Source organism: Petromyzon marinus, chromosome 2, assembly GCF_048934315.1.
Source record: "Petromyzon marinus isolate PM22_M1 ecotype Great Lakes invasive population chromosome 2, UKy_Petmar_22M1.pri1.0, whole genome shotgun sequence".
Lineage (NCBI taxonomy): Eukaryota > Metazoa > Chordata > Hyperoartia > Petromyzontiformes > Petromyzontidae > Petromyzon > Petromyzon marinus.
The window spans coordinates 12,035,716-12,055,228 of NC_133668.1; the positions used below are offsets into that span (position 1 = coordinate 12,035,716).

At 48.4% G+C, this 19,513-nt stretch overlaps 1 protein-coding gene across 2 annotated transcripts in view; it reads left to right on the plus strand.

Moving 5' to 3' along the window:
* The first annotated feature begins 1,463 nt into the window (after positions 1-1,463).
* LOC116947276 (1-phosphatidylinositol 4,5-bisphosphate phosphodiesterase delta-4-like) overlaps positions 1,464-19,513 on the plus strand; it is a 32,366-nt gene continuing 14,316 nt past the window's right edge. Inside the window, exons 1-5 of one of the 2 annotated variants that reach the window (XM_032962825.2) lie at positions 1,464-1,610; positions 12,486-12,644; positions 13,252-13,480; positions 14,460-14,589; positions 17,495-17,735. In XM_032962825.2, coding sequence (XP_032818716.1) covers positions 12,488-12,644; positions 13,252-13,480; positions 14,460-14,589; positions 17,495-17,735 — 757 coding nt within the window. In that variant the 5' untranslated portion in view covers positions 1,464-1,610; positions 12,486-12,487. Of the gene's footprint in view, positions 1,611-10,133; positions 10,225-12,485; positions 12,645-13,251; positions 13,481-14,459; positions 14,590-17,494; positions 17,736-19,513 lie in introns of those variants that run through there. The other variant, XM_032962816.2, reaches the window with a different exon arrangement.

Sequence of the window (19,513 nt, forward strand, 5' to 3'; positions counted from 1 at the left end):
TGGTGGTATCGTGCTATGACTACAGCCCTGCATACTGACTGTGGTGGTATCGTGCTATGACTACAGCAGTTCATACTGACTGTGGTTGTACCTACTTTCACTACAGCAGTGCATACTGACTGTGGTGGTACCTGCTTTCACTACAGCAGTGTATACTGACTGTGGTGGTACCTGCTTTCACTACAGCAGTGCATACTGACTGTGGTTGTATCGTGCTATGACTACAGCAGTGCATACTGACTGTGGTGGTACCTACTTTCACTACAGCAGTGCATACTGACTGTGGTGGTACCTGCTTTCACTACAGAGGTGTATACTGACTGTGGTGGTACCTGCTATCACTACAGCAGTGCATACTGACTGTGGTGGTACCTGCTATCACTACAGCAGTGCATACTGACTGAGCTGTAGCGCGGAAACGGTGCGAGGAAATAATTAAATAATAATTAAGATCACTCTGTTGTTTCTTTAACTACTTTAAGGTTTGACGGATGGGAAAACGCTGGATCACCACGGGGCCTCTGGCGTGGTACCTGGCCACTCTTTATTTTTTTAAACGTGAACCCCCGTACGGTTTGCGAGCCAAATCCTTCGCAAGTTTCGCGGACAGACGGACGGAGAGACCCAACAAAATGCCTTTCATAGGCAAGATACGGCGCAAGTTTAGAATACATTCAGAAGATATGAAAGAAGAAGCGTACACTTGAATAATAATTGTATATATATCGCGTTATTTATGCAAATTGCATCTCAAATCGCGGCGTACCACAGCAGCAGTCAAGCGGGAAGACAGCCCGGGTGGTGGGGTTCGGCGCCAACAAAATCTCCCGAGTTCTGTGGTCCGAGTTCTGTGGTCCTACAATTTTGGGGTTCATCTTCTTTGGTTCTTTCGGTAAAGTCACGTAGAATGAGAATAAAATAATAAATTGATAAAATAAAATAACACAATCTAATTCTCACGACGTTTCGGCCACAACACAAGCGGCCTTCATCAGGTGAAGGGACGAGACTGTCTGGAGCTGGAGGACAGCGCTGGAGCTGTCAGCGCTGGAGCTGTCCTCCAGACAGTCTCGTCCGTTCACCTGATGAAGGCCAATTGTGTTGTGGCCGAAACGTCGTGAGAATATTATTGTGTTATTTTATTTTATCAATTTATTATTTTATTCTCATTCTACGTGACTTTACCGAAAGAACCAAAGAAGATGAATCCTTGCAGTCACGAAAGCTTTAAATCGAAATTTTGGGGTTGTAACGTGAATCACCCCTCCTCCTCCCCCCCCATTAAAAGTACCGTTCATGTCCACACTGGCGTGCAACGTGAAGAGCGCCGTGTCAACACCAACACGCGGCGCACCTGCAGGGATGGACGCCCCCCACCTCTTCCCCACGTGGGGCGTGAAGGCGAATTCAAGAGACGCCCCGCGTCACCACGGCAAAGCGCCGTGCGTCAGGGACACACCTCTGGTCAGCTTCCACAGCTTTCACCATACAAAGCCACCCGGCAAAAAAAAGCTCAGCCTTTACTGCGTCGCTTCTCCCAACCTTTTGCGTTTGGAGTCACGGATCGTCGCTCAACGTTGAGGCCACACGCGTGGCGCAGTGACAAACGAGTGAGTGTTTCTGGTGGTGGTGGTGTGTGTGTGCCCGTACAGTGTGGAGTGTGTATTGTGGAGGGGGGTGGTGGCGAGATCTCCTGTACCCCCCCCCCCCCCCACGTGTGCGTGTGGTGTTTTCAGTTTCATTTATTTCATTTATTAGGATGCATCCCTGTGAGCCATTCGGCTCTTGATTTGGGTTCAACCCGGTCAGCGCCAGCGACCGCGACCCCGCGCGTATCCAAGTGGGAGTCGACTTAACAGATCGCCTTTGGAAATTCACGGATGTGCTTTAGACCTTCTTCACGGTGGCTGAACAATTCCAAGATTGAATGTGCTATGGGCAGGGTCCATTGCACCGAAACGCAGTTTTATTGACACCCAATGTGTTGAGTTTTTTGCCGTTATTGTTTACTGTGTTTGCAAACGCAGCAGCAGAAGCATAATTAAATAATGTGGTTAATGCCACGAGTGCTCGTTTCGATGCACTCACCATAGGTATTGCGAAGGGCGAAACGGTTCCGGTACGCAGTCGTGATGACCACCGGTTCATTAAAGACACCCAAGCAAACATACGGGATGAGTGGAGACATTCACCGACTGTTATTTACGGTGACGTGTGTTGGCTTTTCTTCCCAGCAACGCGACAGTACAACCCAGGTTTATGCACGTCTGTAAAACGACGAGAAAACCCCCATCATTACGTAATTTTTAGTGGAGCCCGGAAAAAATCATGAGTTTCACGCAAAAAAAATACACAAACACGTATAAAATCATTCAGCTTTTGTACATTATGGGAAAAAAAACTGCTCACGTATTTTTTCAGAAACTTCAGGAGCTGTTGATGGTTGTTGCATAATACACAAAGGTTGAGTGTTATGCGCTTTTGCATGATATTGGGAGCAGATATATAGTGAGATATTATGAACATCATACAAATCTTCAAACGACTATGCCTCTTTAGACGCAGAAGTGAAAGGCTGAATAAAAGGCTGAGTTGGGTAGAATCAGTCTCATGATGATCATCCTGGGGTTGTTTAAATGGTTGGAATTTCGCTTCGATTATGTTATGTAAGAGTAATCTCCTCCCATCTGAGAACTGAATTGTCGAGCACTGGCTCTGGCCCTGAATTCTCTTATTGTAAGGTAATTGAGTCGCTTTTAGGGCGGTCCGTTTTTTCAGCAAGAGAGGCAAGATCCTCCAGATTATTGGACAGTGCATCTAACCCACAGAATTGTAGTCAGAGCTCTGATTATATATTGAAGAATTTGTCTGTTACTCTGCAGTTATTCATATGCCAATTAAAAAAATTGTCGTCAGAAAACATTTTTAAAATGTAATTATCATTGTGTCTGTCTCTCTATACATTCTATTAATGTGCTCTGACGAAGGGCCAGTGGCCAAAACGTCACCTACAGTGAGGAAAAAAGTAATTGATCCCCTGCTGATTTTGTACGTTTGCCCACTGACAAAGCAATGATCAGTCTAATTTTAATGGTAGGTTTATTTGAAGTGAGAGACAGAAAAACAACAAAAAAATCCAGAAAAACGCATGTCAAAGATGTTATAAATTGATTTGCATTTTAATGAGGGAAATAAGTATTTGACCCCCTCTCAATCAGAAAGATTTCTGGCTCCCAGGTGTCTTTTATACAGGTAACGAGCTGAGATTAGGAGTACACTCTTAAAGGGAGTGCTCCTAATCCTAACAACACAAGCAGTCAAAATGCAAACAAAAAGACAACTCTGCTTGTGTTGTGGTTATTGCAGACATGATGCCTTGAATAAAGGTGTCAGTTTTTTGTGCCAGTTAAAAGGGTAAAACCTATTACTTTGATAATTTCTTTGTCAGTTGGCATACGTACAAAATCAGCAGGGGATCAAATACTTTTTTCCCTCACTGTATTATGTTTCCTTTCAAGGCCACAGCGTTATTGACGAACGTGTTCAGTTTTTAGTTTTCCATTTTTTGAGAACATAAAAAACTTTAAACAGCCATGTCTTCATTTTCCTCATTCCAGAAGAGTCGGACTATGTAAAGGAAATGTTGCAATGAATCATGGCACGAATACAAGGTGTGAAACTTCAAATCTAGAATGAACCTCCCCTTCCCCCACGTAATAATCCCTTCCTTCCTATGTAACACGTTCAGCCTCTTAGGCCGTGTCGCCTTTGCAAAAGAGCGTCATAGTTCAATGGGCCTTACCCGAAATGTGACCGACTGACTGCAGAGGCCATGGCCGCACTGATCCATGTAAAACACGGTTCCGGTTGGGTCTCGCCACGTAACTGCACGGAGGACGCTCGGGAATGTTGCGATGTCTCGCACAGGCCGCCCTGCGCTGAGATATCACTCACTCAATCGCATCTCACTCATGCGACCATTTAACCTGGGTTGGACTCCCAAACAGCACGCAATTGATACCGATTCCCCGTTCACATCGGAATTTGATCGCGATGGAATAAGTCAACACAACAAATATGCTGTACATGTCCTGGTTTCCATGATGTTACGCGTATTGTGACACAATCTCAACACATTCGTCAATAATACTGGCCTTAAAGGGAGGAAAATATAAAATAGTCGACGTTTCGGGAAATGACTCTTCTTCATAGCACAGATAGGCCAGAGAGAGTTGGAGACTGTACTTGACACCATGTGGCCCGATAATAATAGTTAATAACAAATATATTTCCTGATTAACATTTGAAAATTCCCATGTGAATAGTTACTGAATTAGTACGTATAATACGAGTTATGTTAGGTGACGCTTAATATTTGGTTTGTCACTTTGGTGTTGGGATGTGTGTTTCTGTCAAGGCGATGTAGAATTTCGTGCCAGGTGTGAAACACGATGGGCGGAAAACTTCCTCCCGGGCCACGTGTTATGACAGAACAGTATTCCACACAGTGCACACACACACACATCCTACGGCACGAGAGAGATCAAGTGCTATCTAGTACGAACGGCATAGGTGTTGTAAGCGTTCTCACCCATGGTGAGTGAATGAAAAGGCGCTTTTACAAATAACCCAGGGTCTGGCGGGTAAACATATGAAGTGAACTAAACTGAACGAGTTTATTGACCAGGTAAAGCCCACTTACCTCTTTTTCAGGTGTGACCTGGCCACACATGAGGGGTCATCGAAGTGTGATTTAACGATAAACGCATGTTTCTAAATGTGGAGGGAAAAAACGGGAAACCTGGAGAAAAATCCACGCGACCACGGGGAGAAATGCAAATTCTAAATATACAAGCGCCAGGCCAGGGTCGGGATCAAACACACGACCTCCTGCATACCAGGCGAGGGAGATAACACTGTGGGTATTTTCATGTTAATGAATTAATGGACTGTATTTCCACCTTGCAAGGTCTTAGCATCGATGATGGGGAGGGGGCACTGTTTTTGCACAAGGGAGCGTAACCTCGTGATTATGAGAGCACATCGTTAAAACGCCACACAGAGAAGGTCAGACACCTATCTCTGATTAAACAAATCCCTCTGTGGGTGTCTCACATGGGCATTTGTTTCTGTGCTCCACCAACAGTGTGGTAATGTCTGTGTGATACGCAATAAACCTCCATACACCTACTCTAATCACCCAGGAATATGCCCTTAATGCTCGTGACGTCACTCCACATCGACCAGCCCCCCTCATTAATAATCATTATAAGGTGCCGTCCTCCAAATGGACCCTCCCCTCCATTAATAATAATTAGCGACTGACGTCACTCCACATGGGGGGGGGGGGGCGAGGAGCCTCCTCCCCCTTCCTCGGCGTCAACTCACAACCCTCACTACAATGGCAGAACCCTCATGTCACGTGATCTCCTTAACGCTGTTGAGACATAGAAGTAAAAAGGACGTCATGGTGAACAAGGGATTATAACCTTAAAATTAAATAGGTCTGTATCACCACGGCCTTACAAATTGCACACGAATGGATGTCTAGCGATGTCCATGGGCTGTGTACACTTACCTGCAGGGGCAGTCAGGGTCCAGCAGGGCCAGTCGTATATCCCTAGCCCCAAAGCAGGTGGGGGCTGCGGGGTGTTCCAGGATCCCCCGGGACCCCTCCTGATAGGAGGGGGCTACGGGGTGTCCTGGGATCCCCCGGAGCCCCCTCTGGAACTCTCTGGAAGGTGGGCGGAGCCAGAGCTGACGCACGGGTACTGGGTATAAAAGCCGGACCCCGGGAAGGGTCCGGGGCCAGTCCAAGACAGAAGCAAGAAGACCGGCTAGATAGAACCCTGGGACCCCTAGCCCCGCTGCCCTTGTAAGGGCCGGGACTCTGTGTGGCTCAGTGGTGAGACCCTGGGAATCCCCGGCCCGACGTCCTTGTGAGGGCCGGGTCCGAGTGGGCCAGTGGTCGGAACCCGCACCCTGGTTAGGTTGGGTTAGAGTAGCCTCCCCTAGGCACCCGTAGTCAAAGGACCCAGAGTAGTGGTCCCGTGTTAGGGCACGTTAGCCCAGAGGCAGTACGTCCCCAGGCAGTGGCGTTAGAAGGGCCGTTGCCCTGAGTGAGTCTGGGCTGTACTGCCAAGTATTTGTATTAAATAAAGTGTTGCCTCCAAGATCCGTCTCCGACGTCGCTAGAACTCACTACAGATGCAATGAATATATCACGTCGCGGTCTGATTTTCGCTTGCAAGTTTCAGATTTACTGCAATACACCCGTCCTTGGATGGGCAAAAGGCTACTTATATATATACACACAGATAAGCAGACAATATCTCCTTCATATAGCTTCATCTACATACAAAACAATACCGTACAAGTATTTCTGTAGACAACTCGTCGGCCCCACGGCCTTTCTGGAGAGTGCGTTGGCAACGTACGGTGCAAAAGAAGCACGCTCTGGACTGGTTTTGGCACACAGGGTCTCAATAGCAGAGTGAGGCTTAACTTTGAATTAATGCTGGTAAACTGCCACATGTTTAGCCCAAGGACCCTCTTCTCTTTAGGATATGGGTCATGGTTTGTGTGTGCGTTGCATGCATATTATATTGGTTGGCTTGCTAAAAATAGAAGCGTTTTAGAGGTTATAGCGCTGCAAAAGTCACATTTACAGTGCTTTGGAATTGGCTGCGCAGAGTTGTGCTGATGAAGCTCACCAACTCATTCCCGTACGCCGCATCAGTTTCTCCTAGCGTGACGTGCAAACGGCAGCCACGTGCTTTCCCACTTGATGTCTCTCCACTTGCACTCGCCTGCCAGATGTTTGTGGCTTAAGATGTGTTTGTGTGTGGCTCCAATTCCTAACACATGACAACAAAATGTATAGGTCCGTGATTTCCTGCTCACGAGAGCATTGAGGTTGCACTCACCTCCTGTATACAGCCCTAAGACAGTTGTAGACATTCCACGTTCCTATGGCGGGGGCGAGTATTTGAATAGGACAACCATTTGGACTTATCCGCAACGTGGTACTCATTTTCTCGACTGCCCTAGGGTGCTGATTTGAACTCGTGACATTACTCTTGTGCTGTACTCTCGTGTGAGGACAATCAACGAATAATTCGTAGTCAATTTATTGTCATCATCATGATCATAACACTCATCACGTTTTTGCATGTCGTTTTAAATGAATGGAGTTCCGGCCTGCACTATCGTCCTGCTTAGACGTTGCGTTTTACTTGATTTTAGATTACAAAGCACTGGAAAGGTGTATTTCTGCAGCCGAGCTATTTTGGGTGAGCCAACAATATTGTTGCATTTACAACTGACACGTTCCACATCAAGAATGAACAATAACCCTAATAATTTTAAAGGTACCTTAGTCTGGCTTAGAAAATTGGAAGCTGATACCTTCTAATATTTGCTGTTAGGTTGCTCATTGACATTTTAAATCCACATATATAGATTGCCTTTGGGGGCGCACGTTCGTAATACAGTACTGTATCATATAGGAAACTAATTGTAAGTCGGGTTGGTGGTTCGCGTAGAGATGGAATATGATTTACGACAGACTCCCACTGCTATGCCTTGGTAGTGTGGCCAGAACGCAATCTGTGTGGAGTTACACCCATATTTTAAACAGAGGGTCCTTTGACTATAACATTTGACAGTTTACCAGCATTGATTCTAGCAAGCCTGACCCTGCTGATGAGACACTGCGTGTCAATGCACGTCCAGAGTCTGCTTGTACTTAATCACTGCTGATGGAGTTATCCACTCACAAAAGGCCATTGGGCCGCCTCCTACTGGACATGTGAAAAAGAGCTTCATAGCTCATCGGATTGCTCCAGTCTAAGTCAATATTCGTATCATGAAATACTTTTATTTATTTGTGAAGTGGAGAGGACAGATATGTGCGGGGACATGTCTGCCTATCGCAGGGGGTCGACAACCAAAAATATACAAAGAGTATAAAAAGAAAAGACTTATTTTTTTCGAATCAGTAAACGAAAAAAACCCTCAATATTTCAAGAGAGTCGCCAATGCGTGTGAAGGTCACGGAGCAGTCCTTCAATGCGGCTCCGTTACCGCCCTGCCTCCATCGTGTGCTTTGGTTATCTTCGGGATATTTCGTTTCATCCCCACAAAATAAAATCATGTGGTCCATGATTTGGTATGTGGCGCGCAGGAAAGAGAGAGAGGTGTGAGTCTTCATTCCCCACTTACGCTTCGTGCATCCTGCGTCTTTCGTGGGGTTTTTGTGCGGATCTGATTAAACGCTGTCCAATGTTTCCGTGTAAGATCGAAGCTGGTGGCGCCTGGCCTCCGTGATCACCATCTGAACCGAGTTCGTGTCCCAATTTGCGGTGGCAGGCGCTTAGCGTCGAGCTGCGCTCATTCCCCTCGAGCCCGGGTTCTAACTCGTGCCCGATGCTTCACATTCACAGTCTTTATTGAGGCTGGATGAATCTGATGAGCTGTAAAGCTCTTCTTCACAAATGTCCAGTATTGGACAGGCCCATAAACTCATTGCGGCCCCAAATCTACCCGTAAAAAGAGCCCCCCCCCCCACGTCGACTCTAGACACGTAATAATTAGTAGTAGTAATTCCACACTGGTTTTTTTCCCCGTTCCTTAATATTTGTAGGATTTTTTTTGTTTGTCCCAGCAGCTCCACCCGCTCCTCCCCCCCCACCCCACCCCCCACCAACCCCCCAACCACCCCCCCCCCACCATCCAGCAGCCTCGAGGCGCAAGACGCGAAGCGCACTCCTGTTGGCTCCCCCAACAACACCGCAGCTCCATCCCCACCTCTCGTCACCCATCATCCATCCCATCTCACACGATACCACCACCACCACCTTCACCCCTGCCTATCTCATCCCCTACATCCATCCCTTTCTTCCCACAAAACTCCCCCACCACCCCCCTTCACCCCCCCACCACCACCCCCCACACCCCCCCATCACCACCACCACCCCACCATCACCACCCCCCCCCCACAACCCACCCCCCCCACCACCACCACCCCCCCATCACCACCACCACCCCCCACCACCACCTCCCCACCACCACCACCCCACCACCACCCCACCCCCCACCACCACCTCCACCCCCCCCACCACCCCCTCCCCCCCCACCACCACCACCTCCCCCCCCAACCACTCACCACCCCCCCCACTACCACCCCTCACCACCACCTCCCCCCCCACCACCACCTCCCCCCACCACCACCTCCCCACCACCACCAACACCTCCCCCCCCATCACCACCTCCCCCCCACCACCACCTCCCCCCCACCACCACCCCTCCCCCCCACCACCACCTCCCCACCCCCCCCCCCACCATCACCCCTCCCCCCCACCACCACCTCCCCCCCACCACCTCCCCCCCCACCACCTCCCCCCACCATCACCACCCCCCCCACACTACCACCCCCTCCCACCCACCCTCCCCCACCACCTCCCCCCCACCACCACCACTCCCCCCCCACACCACCCCCCCACCACCACCCCCACCACCACCCCCCCCCACCACCACCACCCCCTCACCACCACCCCCCCACCACCGCCACCCCCCCCACTACCACCCTCCCTCCTCTCCATCTTCCACCCTCCTCCACTCCCTCCCACCCTCAACCCGTCCGCATTCCTCCTCCCAGCACCAACCCCCGCTGCCCCCCCCCCCCCCGTGGCGCCGAACGTCGTGGCAACGTCTCGACGCGGACGTCTTCCGCGAGGCACAAGTTGGTTTTGGGGGGCGCTGGCGGGTGGTGCTGAGAAGAGACGAGAGACATTTTATTTGTTGGAGGAGGAGAGAGGAGAGACTGAGGGAGGGAGGAGGGAGGGAGGGAGAGAGAGGAGAGAGAGGAGGGAGAAGAGGAGGGAGGAGGAGAGAGGAGGAGGGAGGAGAGAGAGAGAGGAGGGAGGAGGAAGAGAGGAGGAGAGAGAGAGAGAGAGAGAGGAGGAGAGGGAGGAGGAGGAGGAGAGAGAGAGGAGAGAGAGGAGGAGGGAGAGAGGAGGAAGGAGGAGGGAGAGGAGGAGGGAGAAGAGGAGGAGGAGGAGAGAGGAGGAGGGAGGAGAGAGAGAGGAGGGGAGGGAGGAGGAGGAGGAGAGGAGGGAGGAGGAGGGGAGGAGGGTCTTTGATAAATTTGGATTCGTCCGCACAGCGGCACCGCCATGGCCCAGCAGCGCTCGTCCGCCGCGGCTCAGAAGAGCCTCCGCCTGGGTAAGGTCCCAGCCCGGATCGTCTTGGTGGATCAACGGTGTGGCGTGGTGTGGCGTGGCGATAAGGGATTAGATGTTGAAAAGGTCTTAATGAGATCGGCTTCCTCTCGCGCGAGTCGACGCGCGACCCGCAGTTGAGCTCCTGTCACTGGCACGGGGAGTGAAACGTCGCGAAGGGCAAACACCACGGGGGAGGGGGGGGTTGTTATTATCCGTACAATTTGTGGTGGTCGCGGAATTAAAAACAATCAACGAACCCTTTGCGTGGGTTACAGTTGATATACTGTTTGTTGATATGTTTAAAAAAAAACAAGAGATAAAAAAACCTCGCATTATTATTGTATTGTAAATGTGCTTCTTGTGTGTGTGGTGGTGGGGGGGGGTGTCACGATTATGGACGTTCCTCTTTAGTTTCAGTGAAATAAATCTGATTCGGTCCCACTGGGGTGGTGGTGGTGGTGAGGGTCTCGGCTGGGCCGGCGGGGAGGCGCCGCCGCCGCCGCCTTGGCTGTGACGGCCGCCCCGAGGGGGCCCCCAGAGAGCCCCGCGTAGCCAGAGACGTGTGGTGGTGGTGTGGTGGTCGCCGTGGTGGTGTGGTGGTGGTGTGGTCGCTGTGGTGGTGGTCGCCGTGGCCGTGGTGGCCGTGGTGGTGGTGTGGTTGTGGTGTGGTCGCCGTGGTGGTGGTGGCCGTGGTGGTGGTGTGGTTGCCCTGGTGGTGGTGGTCGCCGTGGTGGTGGTGGTCGCCGTGGTGTGGTGGTGGTGTGGTGGTGTGGTTGCCCTGGTGGTGGTGGTCCCCGTGGTGGTCGCCGTGGTGGTGGTGGTGTGGTGGTGGTGTGTGGTTGCTGTGGTGGTGGTTGGTCCCCGTGGTGGTGGTGTGGTTGCTGTGGTGGTGTGGTCGCTGTGGTGGTGGTGGTTGCCCTGGTGGTGGTGGTCCCCGTGGTGGTGGTGGTCGCCGTGGTGGTGGTCGCCGTGGTCTTCGCGGTCACCCGCCTCCGTGTGCGGCGTGCGTGAGGCTCGCGAATTCCGTCCCCGTGTTAACGAACACGGGGACGGAATTCGCGTCCAATATCGTCACCTACCAGACGGATCATCTCGCTCCGCGACGCGGTGGACCTTCAAGATTCCGCCGGAGGTCAATCGAATCGGAGACGACTTAGACCACCGCTGTGCGTTCCGCCATCGTCACCGCCACCGTCGTTCTAATTTGGTCTAAATTTAAGAAAATAACACCGTACAGTACGCACTCGTCAAGTACTTAATGTGGAAGCGCGCATAGCAATCGTCGCCCCCTACTGATAAAATGTTACCTGGCAGGAACCCTCCTGTGACAAGGAATCCCGAGATTCGGGGTGGGTCCCCTCTCTCTGGGTAAACAAGTACAATAATTATAAACATCATAGCAGCAGCATGACCCAAAAGACATCAGCTTGCATTGCTGCTTGAGATCCCGCCTGTTGGTATTTGTTACACGAGCGTTACCCCAAACTCAATTGACACCCTTGCAAACGAGACGTTCCTTCTGCGGCCGTCTGGAACGCTCTTTCGATGTAAGGCAGCCACTGGAAGCTGTGCACTTATACAAATCTGGACTGAAAACTAATTTCTTAACAGCTGCTTTTTGTGTTTAGTTTTGTTGTCCTTCCCCCTGCACCTCTGATCAGCACGGTTGGCTACGTATGGTGCGAAAGAAGTTCAGCATACATACAAAATACTTTATTTACAGTAATACATACTGTACAACTAAAACTACTAAATACAACTGCACCGCACTCGAAGTGGATGCCGATTCATTGATGCATTGTTGATCCCATAATTGCCGCAACAACTACTTTTAATGTAACTCGTATGTGTTCACAGGTGTTGATAGCCTATATTCCTTATGTGTTCACACCACAATTGTTATTTTAAACGAGTGGTTATTTTGTATAAGAGCCATTCAGGATGGGTTTGGGCATAACAGCTGTAATCAATTTATATGCTCCGTGGATAGCTTACGAGTACTGTATTATACCCAAGGGTGCAAATAGGTCAGCACACCGTGGTGGGAGTATTTACGAGTTCCCCCAATAATTCCTTCCCATTATCAGCCATGATTATAGCACAGATCGGTGCAGATGTTTCTTACTTAGCTAAAATTGGTACTCGTCTTTCTTTGAGAGAGGCAGGCGGGTTCTGTCCGGCATTAAGGGTCTGTTTGCACTAGTTTATCCACTACACGCATGAAGTATGGGGCATTCACACTCGTGTCTCTTGGTTGTGCAGGAATGAATTTCGATGAAGATCTGCAGGCCATGGTACAGGGCAGGACAATGCGCAAGGTGAAAGCCAACGGATGGAACAGGAAGCGCAGCTTGCAGCTGCAGGACGACCTCAGCTCGTTGGTTTGCGACTCCAAAAAATTTGGCCAGTCCAAAACCGTCTGTGAGTAACAAGGCAGCTTCACCTACATACACATACGTATACAGCCTGTGGATTTTTTGAGAGGCACGCTGGCATAACAATGAGCAAACAATGTACCCTTTAACAACGTCACCAGATATAATGCGGAAGAGCTACGGTTGGTACGGATTGTGCGCGCTATATTAATGCAGCGGTGGTGATGAGTTTAACCTCATGACGTGTCGCTCCGGATATCCCATGTATGTGTAACTTGACACCCTGAAAACCCATGCAAACGAGATGATTCATCTCAAGGGATTATCCAGGTTAAAATATTTAAAGAAATCAAATGAAAATGTGCCGCATAGGAAAGTGAACAGTGTTAGCCGTGTTATGTATGACTGATAGTGGCTAAATCTTGCGGGTGTTTGTGTATATTTTCCAATCACAAATACACATTTACGTGTAAGAATGGATGTCAGTGAAACTACGTATAAGCTCAGGATATATGCCGGGAAATTATAAATACAGGTGATTTTGAAATTCCATGGGCAATTCTAATGCTGTCCAGCACCTAGAAAGTAACGCCAATAACAATTTAGATCGAATCAAACACATCTTGCCATAAATCGAATCCTTCCTGGTGCAGACTTTGTTCAGGAGATGGAGATGGTCCTGGAGGGCCACCAATCGGAGGCACTGCGCTTCGTGCAGCATGAATTCCCCCAAGAGCACTGCTTCTCAGTGGTTTTCCATGGACGGAAGGAGAACTTGGACCTGGTGGCTTCCTCGAAACAGGAAGCCCAGCTCTGGGTGCAGGGCCTCCGCAAGCTGATGGCTCAGCACAAGAGCCAGAACCATCGCGGGAAACTCGACCAATATCCTTCTTCATGTACAGAAGCAGGATCTGCTGGTGATAGTCAGTGCCACCTGGGCCTTGAGGAATTGACAGGAGCAGGAGCGAGATGATATTGAGAAGGGCAAGGGTAGAGAGGATCAGGTAAGAGGGCGAAAGTCAGCGTGAACTCCCTGACACCTATACTCGCTATGTGTTTGCATACAGATAAGAACGTTTTTATCAAAGGTAACAAATAAATCAAATGAACGGGAGTTGAAACGTAGTTTTAGTGAGCAAAGGCATTTGATCAATAACCTTCCGGTTTGAAGGAGTTGGCACAGTGAGGGAACATTGGGAAACAATAGCTACCATTTGTCTTTAAAGTTGTAACGATTTATGTATTTAAAACGTTTTAAAATAGTGCAGATTCTGCACAGATACAACATTACAACGGGACACTGACAAGAGTTCGCCAGTCACTGTTCTTCAGAGATTTGCCACAGCTGCATAACCCCATGTCCACATTTGAGTGAAATTGCACTTGTAATTTTAAGTTCTTGATATATTGACAACTACAGTCAGTACAGTCTGTTCTCCTATAATGTGGTAGTTGTATTCCTGAAGAACACTGCATTATGAAAATCGCGTCAGAATAAATAATTTAGAATATAGGGTAAAGCACAGTCCGCGATAACACGTGAGATTCACGTGCAGGCTGAACAAAGATTGAGGCGCGTGGTTAGCATCTAGAAGCATCCAGCAGCATCCCGTCTTGTGTGATGCTACACCTAGGCAGCCATACAACCGCTTATTCCTACTCACACGACGTAGTTCTCCTCACTCGATCGCCTTATATCCAATTCGCATCCACGTTATTAAAAAAATGTGTCCCCTAATACATTCATCGCGTTATAGCTAATTCGTGTTATGACAATGCGCGTTATTGGAGAAGAGACTGTACTTGCTTGCGTACCCCTCACCCGTGTTGCGAAAAGAAATCCTCCTTGACACACATTAACGTGGATCTATGACTGGGTGCAGAAGGCCGACAAAAACAAGGATGGTAAGATGACCCTCTCGGAGGTGAAGAGCCTGCTGATGCTCATGAACACCGCCGTGGACGACAATTATGTGAAGGGTCTCTTTCAGGTACGAACGTTTGCACACGTTTCGTTTCCATTCACATCCCTTTTTGAGTGCTGTCATGTTTTAGATCTTTGAGCACTTAACAGAGAAAACGAGAAACACAGGGGAATGTTTTGTTTCCAATGTAATTCGTGGAGGTGGCCCAACGGAGTGAGTGCTGTTTGTCCATAGACCACACGCCGCATGTTCGTAAATGAATCGCGTTATCTGCAATTTGGTTGACTGACTTAGTGATGAAATAGGGTTGTGTGTAGGGTGCTAGGTGGAAAATTACATCACAGGATAGTTAGATGACAACGGCTTGAGCAGGATTTCATACAGCAGTGGATTGATCATGACTGATTGATCATGACGATGAAAAGTGTCCCTGTACTGCAGTAACTCTAAATTATGTACCGCCTCGTGTATTCATCCATAAGGTGTACAATTGTTGTTCATACACTCAGTGGCACTGTACCTCTAAGCATTTGTACACAGGTTGAAGCTGTGTTAGTTGTTGTCCATTGTGTTAGATTTACTGAAGCGTTGAACGATGCTGACTGTGGTGGAGGCGCAAGGCGTTGCCTCGAATTGACATACCCTGAGGAGCTGTTAAACGTGTGCAGTTTTTTCAGACAAGTCACCGCACGACCTTGCCGAAGCAACGAGGAGCATTTTGCATCGTAGCTACTGAGATTTACAGTTGTGCGTACATACGTGTATATTTATTATAAAACGCCTAAGCCCGCAGATTGTGCTCTCCACAATCGTTTTCAGGGTTGTGTTATAGGCCTTGGAAGGTTGATGCGATGTCGAGAATGGTATTATTCTCCTATAGTTGTCAAGAGTAACAGCACAGTATCGATGCGTTCAACAATAGCCAAGCCCTGCCCTGATTGGCACAGAATCTCGCCAAACATTCTTTTCCTCTTTCCTTCTGCAAGGCGTTGTTTGGGAACTCTGTCCGGTGGCACAAGCTGACGGGATAGAGAGCGGAACTCTGTCTAGTGGCACAAGCTGACGGGATAGAGAGCGGAACTCTGTCCGGTAGCACAAGCTGACGGGATAGAGAGCGGAACTCTGTCCAGTGGCACAAGCTGATGGGATAGAGAGCGGAACTCTGTCTAGTAGCACAAGCTGACGTGATAGAGAGCGGAACTCTGTCCGGTGGCACAAGCTGACGGGATAGAGAGCGGAACTCTGTCTAGTAGCACAAGCTGACGGGATAGAGAGCGGAACTCTGTCTAGTAGCACAAGCTGACGGGATAGAGAGCGGAACTCTGTCCGGTAGCACAAGCTGACGGGATAGAGAGCGGAACTCTGTCTAGTAGCACAAGCTGACGGGATAGAGAGCGGAACTCTGTCCGATGGCACAAGCTGACGGGATAGAGAGCGGAACTCTGTCTAGTAGCACAAGCTGACGGGATAGAGAGCGGAACTCTGTCCGGTGGCACAAGCTGACGGGATAGAGAGCGGAGAAGGAAGCGATTATCTTAACAGGATTTATTTCGATGCAGATGGCCAAACCAAACTACAGGATGTCCACGACGCATCCTCACTGGGAGATTTATGAAAACGCGAAGGATAATAGCTGAAGTAAAATGTAACCTGGATATATTTAAATTATGTGAAATTATTAAATCGGTGGTAGTGATGGTGTTATAGTGGTGTTGATGGTGTTGGTGTTGATAGTGATGATGATAGTAGGCATGGCAGTGGTAGTGACTGACGGTGTTGGTGGTGGTAGTAACGGTGATAGTATTGTGGCTGTGGTAGTGATGGTCTTGTGGTTGCAGTGGTAGTTGATGGTGTTGTGGTGGTAGTGGTGGTGATGGTGTTGTGGTTGTAGTGGTAGTTGATGGTATTGTGGTAGTGGTAGTGATGGTGTTGTGGTTGTAGTGGTAGTTGATGGTGTTGTGGTGGTAGCGGTGGTGATGGTGTTGTGGTGGTAGCGGTGGTGATGGTGTACGCGGTTAAAGCTGCTCTAGAGCAGCTAGTAGTGAAACAACTCAACACATTCATGATTAACATTGGTATTTCAATAAATAAAAATATATAATAGGCAACGTTTGAGGCAATGGTCCTTCCTCATAAAGCACACACATAAATCATTGTATGTGCTCTGAAGGGCCATTGCCCAAAATACATTATTTCGTCGCAATTTTTTTTTCTTTGAAGGCCACACACAGTGTGATTGTTGACATTTTTTTTCATTGTGGCTTGTGCACCACTGCTAATGCAGCATCACCAAATAGCGAGCAGGGCAGGTCGGTCTGGATAACCAATGTCGACCTGCTCTTCTGTGTAGCAGTAGCAGCATGATTTTGATTTGTTTGGCCTTAAGTACAATGTGATGAGTACTCACTTCCAATACAGTGAGCTGTGTGTTTATTTTGCACATTTGATATTCGAGGTTTATTAAAGCAATCATTGATTACTTTAATCCAATCCAGCCTGTTATGCTGCATATAGGTCCACACTTATGGAAATGTGTATGGTCATTATGACTCCAGTTATTAATGGTAATGCTTTGATGTCCAACTGATAATTAAGACTATTAATCGTTAGCTATGATCTAACCACTGGTAGATGAATACCACGCAAAGCTATCACATCTCTCACAGTCTTGTGATGTAACAAATCCTGGCGTGTGTAATCTCAGTTGAGTAACTTTTGGATAATCATAAAAAATGGAAAATGTGGACCCTAACGCCAGCACACAATGGCCTACCAGGGGATCTTTAACATTCACTGTGAAGGAGATGGCACATTTTTATTACGGTTATTACACCCGGAGTAATAATTATGGTGGCCGCTGAATTTGAATTGTGAACTTCTGCAATAATCAGCGAATGTGCTGCTGCTAGGCGATATCACCACCACCCCAATCTTTGTGAGTGTTTATCATTATCGCCTGCATTTCCCACAGCACTGCGACACGTCTAAGTCTGGTATGCTGGAGGAAGATGAGTTTGTGGAGTTCTACAAGCAGCTGACACGCCGGGAGGAGGTGACCTCACTCTTCTCGCAGCTGACGTCGGGTGGAAACCTCCTGAGCCTAGAGCTTTTCCGCCGCTTCCTATCAGAGCAGCAGCACGAGGACATGGAGGCCGGAGCAAGCGAAGGCCATGCAGCTGCGATCCTGGACATGTACGAGCCCTCGGCCATGGGTAGGTGTCCGCCCAGTAGGTGATTATGGCATTATGGGTGGCAGGGTGGCGCAGTGGGTAACACTTTTGCCACACATCAAGAAGCACCTGGGTTGGATTCCTAGCTCGGGCACCTTTCTGCATGGAGTTGGTATGTTCTCCCCCTGGTCTGGATGGGGTTTACACAAGGTTCTCCGATTTTCTCTCATCGCAAAAAAAAAACCCATTCCAGTTCTGAAAAAATACCTACAATTTATTACACATACTTAGTAGCAACAGTGCCCCCTACTTTGAAGAGATTTGTTGAGATTTTTGGATAAATAATTAAAACCATAAAAAATAATGACCACCAAATGTATGACCACTATCATCATCATCATCACCACAAGACTGACAAGTGGGAAACGTCCCCAACAACAACAACGCATAATACATTGTTGATGACGTATTCTGAGCCCTGGGAGTTGTTGCACGGGTATTCCCCACTGCAGATAAGCACAATTAATAACACGTGCTGACTTTCCCGGGTCACTTTCTCTTATCTATAGTGAGGGAAAAAAGTATTTGATCCCCTGCTGATTTTGTACGTTTTCCCACTGACAAAGAAATGACCAGTCTATAATTTTAATGGTAGGTTTATTTGAACAGTGAGAGACAGAATAACAACAACAAAATCCAGAAAAATGCATGTCAAAAATGTTATAAATTGATTTTCATTTTAATGAGGGAAATAAGTATTTGACCCCTCTGCAAAACATGACTTAGTACTTGGTGGCAAAACCCTTGTTGGCAGTCACAGAGGTCAGACGTTTCTTGTAGTTGGCCACCAGGTTTGCACACATCTCAGGAGGATTTTGTCCCACTCCTCTTTGCAGATCTTCTCCAAGTCATTAAGGTTTCGAGGCTGACGTTTGGCAACTCGAACCTTCAGCTCCCTCCACAGATTTTCTATGGAAATAAGGTCTGGAGACTGGCTAGGCCACTCCAGGACCTTAATGTTCCCCTTAGTAGAAAAACACCCCCAAAGCATAATGTTTCCACCTCCATGTTTGACGGTGGGGATGGTGTTCTTGGGGTCATAGGCAGCATTCCTCCTTCTCCAAACACGGCGAGTTGAGTTGATGCCAAAGAGCTCCATTTTGGTCTCATCTGACCACAACACTTTCACCCAGTTGTCCTCTGAATCATTCAGATGTTCATTGGCAAACTTCAGACGGGCATGTATATGTGCTTTCTTGAGCAGGGGGACCTTGCGGACGCCTCAGGATTTCAGTCCTTCACGGCGTAGTGTGTTACCAATTGTTTTCTTGGTGACTATGGTCCCAGCTGCCTTGAGATTATTGACAAGATCCTCCCGTGTAGTTCTGGGCTGATTCCTCAGTTCTCATGCTCATTGCAACTCCACGAGGTGAGATCTTGCATGGAGCCCCAGGCCGAGGGAGATTGACAGTTATTTTGTGTTACTTCCATTTGCGAATAATCGCACCAACTCTTGTCACCTTCTCACCAAGCTGCTTGGCAATGGTCTTGTAGCCCATTCCAGCCTTGTGTAGGTCTACAATCTTGTCCCTGACATCCTTGGAGAGCTCTTGAAGAGTTTGTAATCTGATTGATCGATTGCTTCTGTGGACAGGTGTCTTTTATACAGGTAACAAGCTGAGATTAGGAGCACTCCCTTTAAGAGTGTGCTCCTATTCTCAGCTCGTTACCTGTATAAAAGACACCTGGGAGCCAGAAATCTTTCTCATTGAGAGGGGGTCAAATACTTATTTCCCTCATTAAAATGCAAATCAATTTAT